At 45.2% G+C, this 5,617-nt stretch overlaps 1 protein-coding gene across 1 annotated transcript in view; it reads left to right on the forward strand.

Annotated features, from left to right (window-relative positions):
• tacr1a (tachykinin receptor 1a) overlaps positions 1 to 4,431 on the forward strand; it is a 32,399-nt gene extending 27,968 nt beyond the window's left edge. The window contains exon 5 of the mRNA XM_079515373.1: positions 961 to 4,431. Coding sequence (XP_079371499.1) covers positions 961 to 1,363 — 403 coding nt within the window. The 3' untranslated portion in view covers positions 1,364 to 4,431. The remainder of the gene's footprint in view (positions 1 to 960) is intronic.
• The last annotated feature ends 1,186 nt before the right edge of the window (positions 4,432 to 5,617 follow it).

Consider the following 5,617-nt stretch of genomic DNA (forward strand, 5'->3'; position numbering starts at 1 on the left):
TCTGGCTAATGGAATTCTAATGTATGAGTTGCTCTCGGCTACTGAAGGGTGATTCATACTCGCACACCAGTGTTGTGAAACGAAAAAAGCTTGTAGATCTCCAACGTTTTGGTACACGACCTCTGCACATTTAACAGGGCTTTGCTGTTTCCCTTTTCACCAAGTGACGTGACATAACTCCACATATAGGCCATACCTGTATACAGCATAACAATTCACCCAGTTGTGAAAGGTGACCAGCCCTCATGCATTGTCACAGGACTTGGCTCATACTTTTGAGTCTGCGTTAAAAAATAAAAATAAAAAAACATTCACAGTGAATGCTTTTATTATTTTATAGCTGGTTATTTTTGCCTCTAAATTGTGCGTATAATAATCACACTTTAAAACACACTAGTCCTGGATTATCCCTTACTTGGCATAGGTATGAGGTGCAAACAATGAATTAGCTTTGGCCTGTGTGGCGTGGTGCACCATTGGAGATACTGTACACTGTTCAGGAAAAAAATAAATCTAAGCTTAGAGCTCAGCTCATATGTTTTACCTGAATCCATACTATTGTGTGAAAATCTAACATAGCACTTATCTGTTCTGTGTGTAGAGCGCTCGCTCTAAAGGGTGCTATGAATTCTCCACTAGCTTGCCTAACATGCTTGGATATGCATTGTTTTACTTGGATAGACCCTTTATTCATTCTGTGAGGAAGTTCAGGTGGCAGTACTACCGAAAAAGACATAGACCTACAGATAGGAGTAGGCAAAATTTGTATTGAAAAATAAATAATAATACATATAGTAAAAATGTACTACTGTAACATTAATTTAACAGTATATTAACACAGTGGTACTAACGGGTTATTATCTGAGATTTGAACATGTCCCGCTCACAATAGAATTCAGGGCAACGTTTATCTTTAAACTAAACCAAACTAAACATAATCTCATCCATGTCACTCTGCAGGTTCCGTGCAGGCTTCAAGCAAGCCTTTCGCTGCTGCCCTTGTGTCCCTGAAGGTTCATACGAGGGCCTGGAGATGAAGTCCACGCGCTACATGCACACGCAGACCAGTGTGTACAAGGCTAGCCGCATGGAGACCAGCGTCTCCACAGTGCTCCAGGACGATACGAATGAGGGCAAGCCGAGGGCAACAGCTGCATCTGAGGGTGCAACGGCGGTCAAGGCTGGGGGAGGAGGAGGAGGAGGAGGGGGAGGAGGAGGAGGAGTCACCAGAGGAGGAGGAGCAGCCGCTGTCCAGTGCCACTCCTCCCTTGACCTCACCTCCAATGGGTCGTCGTCGCGGAGCGTCTCCAAGACTGTATCAGAGACGTCCAGTTTCTATTCCAACAACAACCTGCAGGAATAGACCTCACCCACTGAGCAACCAGCAGGGGAGTGTACGTACAGCGATCTGGTCAGGGGCCCACCAGGGGTACAAATGGACCCTCGTACGGGCCTGTAACTCTGAGAGTATACAAATGGAAATATGTATAACCTTTGGGACCCCAATCTAATCTGTAAAATATTTGTTGTATGGATCCATATGGTTCCATTTGTACACTCACATTTCACATTCATATGGGTCCTGTACCACTGTATTACAGTACTGTATGTGCCGCTTTCTCCCTATGTGTGTGCATACAGATGTACTGTGCAGTGTGTATGTGTCCAGTTTCTCAATGTGGCGTGTGTTTCAATGGATCCATGCCCGTCCCTCCTTCCGTGTCTTTGCGGGGATGTGATGTTATGTGAGGTGTATGTGACTCAGTGACTGTGGCATGGTTCATGCCATGGAGCACCACACACTCACAACACATCTTCATCTGGACCACACATCCTGTTTGTTATTTGACCCAGCACTAATCACATCATGATGATGCCAGATTTATCATCGTGATTCGGAGACGTGGACTGGCTCTACGCCAAGAGACAGACGATGATTCATCTCCACCTTATATCCAAACTTCTGTAGGAAATCTCCAGCTTGAATGCAAATTCTGAGCTGATATTCACAGATGTCATAGTAGCTGACACGTATTGAACCACCTGACAGAAATCCTCACATCCCTTTTGTGACGAATGACGTGTGAGTTCACACAGTTTATTTTGGAATAGCTGATGAGTGATTTTTTGCTTGGAAGACTCTAGTGTTGGGATGCTTGAAGACTGGCTCAACACTCTCCACATCAAACAAACATCTTGCTGGATAGCTCTATGAGGGCTGTAAATGCTATATGCCACAGTTCACCTCCATCAAGACGTGGCAGGGTTTCCTTTTTGGTACCAGTATTAATGTTCTTATGATTGTTGAGCAAGAGGCACTGACGTCCCAACCAGTTCCAAGGGAATTGTTCCATGGCGATAACAATATGACATCACAGAAATAAATTGTGATATGTAAGGAGTGTGATTACCTGGAAGGATCTCTTAGTTGTGACACTATTCCTCCCAATTGAGAGGAATCATTTGAGGTGCATCAGATGTTATTACAATAGGTGGCAAGCTCAAAGAAGCCTATTGCTCTCCTGCCCGCAGAGACCATTAGAAAGCATGAAAAGGATGTTCCTCTAATTGGGTTGGTACATTTAGCTCTAGCTGTGCCCCTTACTCTGGAACAAGGCACAAGTTTTGAGCTAGTCTGCTTCCTCATAAATCCTTCAACAGTATAAACCGGTGTCCCCGATTTCTACTGTTTGAATTGTTATTAATTGGCAATGCAGCCTGGAAAAATCCACATAAAAATTGTGTTAATTGGGAGCTTCTCAGTGAGTTCTCACTGAGGTGGCTTAATTTTCTCGTAGGTTTCAGTGGAGCAGCTGTTCTGCTTTCCAAACAGCCATGAGCGTGTAGCTCTTCCTGCTACTTAGACATATTGGGGGTGTCTGAATTTGCAACACTTAGTCATTGTGCAGGGATGTGCCTGGCCTGACGTACAATTAGCAGGCAGTTCACCCTGTTGTCTCTGTCTAGGGACAGGAGACAGCTAAAGGCCACTAGGGCAATCCGTCAGACTGCCGCACCCCATAACAGCACACATGGCTCTCTTGTAGAAATGTGCGCGTGCGTGCGTGCGTGCGTGCGTGTGTGCGTGCGTGCGTGCTGGGAGGTGGACACCTGTTGGTACCCATCCCCCAGCCTACTGCCTTGCAGTCTATTCTTAGTGCACAAAGGCTCTTGTTTGAAATTCCAATGTTGATGTGAGAACCAACAAATGAAATACTGTACAATTGTATATATGTTTATATATAAAAAATACTTTGGATTCGATATCCTTTTACATCAAATTTTACACAGCATTATACCATACCATTAACATGAATCACAAACGCGCGCGCATACACACACACACACACACACACACACACACACACACACACACACACACACACACACACACACACACACACACACACACACACTCACACTCACACTCACAATCACACACACACACACACACACACACACACACACACACACACCACACACAAATAGAGAATCTAGAAATAGTCTGGCATGTCGTCACATGGTCTGATTGCAGAGTGCGTTTCTTCCCTGAAGTGGAGGCAGTGAATGGGATGTATGTGGGGTTTAATGAACGTGTAATCAACTTTGTGCAATGAGTGCTTCTAAATCGGAACGCGTGCGTGCGTGCGTGTGTGCGTGCGTGCGTGCGTGCGTGCGTGCGTGCGTGCGTGCGTGCGTGCGTGCGTGCGTGCGTGCGTTTTTGCATGCGTGAGCGAGAGAAACAAAGAAAGAAAGAAAGAAAGAAAGAAAGAAAGAACAAACAAGTGCCCTGGTGATTGTTGTATTGCTGGGGAGAAAAGATGGTGAGTGGAGCAGGAGTGGCACCACAATGGTTTCCGTATGGTTTCCGGGTGAATAGGCTCATCAATAAGATCGTCCCCTTTGCTCTATCTCTGCGCTCTCTATCACTCTCCTCAAGCATGCAGGCTCATTACACCAGGGAAATGTAGAAAGTGAGGGGTTGTTTGTGAAACAGAACAGCACCGCGCCCGCTACGCGTACAAATATTGGTTGCTGTCTTTGAGTGTTTCAAGGCGATCAGTTTTGCCAGTCAAACTGATGAAACGGTGCAGAGGATCAGACATTTAGTGACTTCAGCAGTTCCCCACACACTGCATGCTCACGGCTGGACAGCAAGTCACCCACCCACATTCCCTTTATCTCCATATACCTTTTAATCATGTAACTAATCCCATTATACAGAAGGATTTACGTACAAATGAGTGCATAAAAAGAATACATTTCCTGTAAATACCTCGATTTCCAGCAGTATAGAAACGAGTGCAAGGATTTGAAAGATTGAGAGAGTGACTGTCACCTCAATGTTCTGGATCTAGAGATGAATCTCTTATACAGTAGACATGGCAAATGTTAGTCAATGTTGTTCTTTAACAGGAGTGATTCTGCCCCAATTTTGTGTGACCACATTTCGACTGTTGAATGTGGCATACAAGCTGAGAATGACTATCAACAACAAATACAAAATCACACCCGTTTGAAGTTTGTGGTGCAACTCTGTGTGGGGGTCCCGGGGGGGGGGGGGGGGGAGTTACCATGTGGGGGTCCCCGGGGAGTCCCGAGGGGGTCCCCGGATCATCCAGACCCCCAGGTTCCGGCGAGCCGCCCCGTGTCCGAAACGGTTGAGAAATGACAGAGCTACCGTGTGGGGGTCCCCGAAATCATCATATATACAGTTAATATGTGCGTGTGTGTTTGTGTGTGTGTTAGGTTGCGCACAGGTGGTGAAAAACAACCATGCTATTTTCGTGCTCATACCCACCCAGGCACCCACCCAGCCAGCCACCCACCCACACACACACATAGCTCCGTAAGGGAGTGGTTGCACCACTCAAAAATACATTCAGCTCAATCATAGCAAAGGCATAATATATTAGCACAATCAAGGTCTTTGTAGATATTATCATCCTCAGAGAGAGAATACATTGCCATTCTTGATGGGTGATTAAAGTCAGTTTCAACAATTTGTTTTTGTTTTTTAAATAGCCTGTGTTATTATCCTTGTACACGCGGTCAGAAGACTGATTAGAATGCTGTAGGTAAGATATTCATGATTAGGAGGTTGGTTGGATGGCTGCCAGTCGTCCCCTTGACCTTGGACACAGATGAGATGACATCTCTATGGTGAACTCTTGCCTGCATAACCATTACCTTTATTACACAAGCATACACATCCAAATTTGGCAATCAAGTGCTCCCCTTCCCCAGTTCAGTTACAGAGCTGCGGGATCAGCTGGGAATGATATAAAGTGATTGAAGGTGTGGATTATTGTGAGATTTACAACGGAAACCAGCCAATCAGAATCAAGTATTGGGACTAACCATTTTAGAATAGTTTAATTACAGTCAAATGAAAAGAAGCAGCTGGCAACTCGTTTAACGGAGGAGACGTGGTTGTTTGCATGCTCCCGATGACCAAGACCAACAGCAGCGGTTGGCAAAGACTGGCACTACACATCTCCATAATGTATACTTAAAGAGAGGACCAACCTGAAACTGGAAAGTTACAAGTTTGATAACGGCTCTGGGGGTACAGGGTGAAATACTGTATACACTGAAAAAGTGATGGTGCACTGTT

Source organism: Electrona antarctica, assembly GCF_951216825.1.
Source record: "Electrona antarctica genome assembly, chromosome: 12".
In the NCBI taxonomy this organism is placed as follows: domain Eukaryota; kingdom Metazoa; phylum Chordata; class Actinopteri; order Myctophiformes; family Myctophidae; genus Electrona; species Electrona antarctica.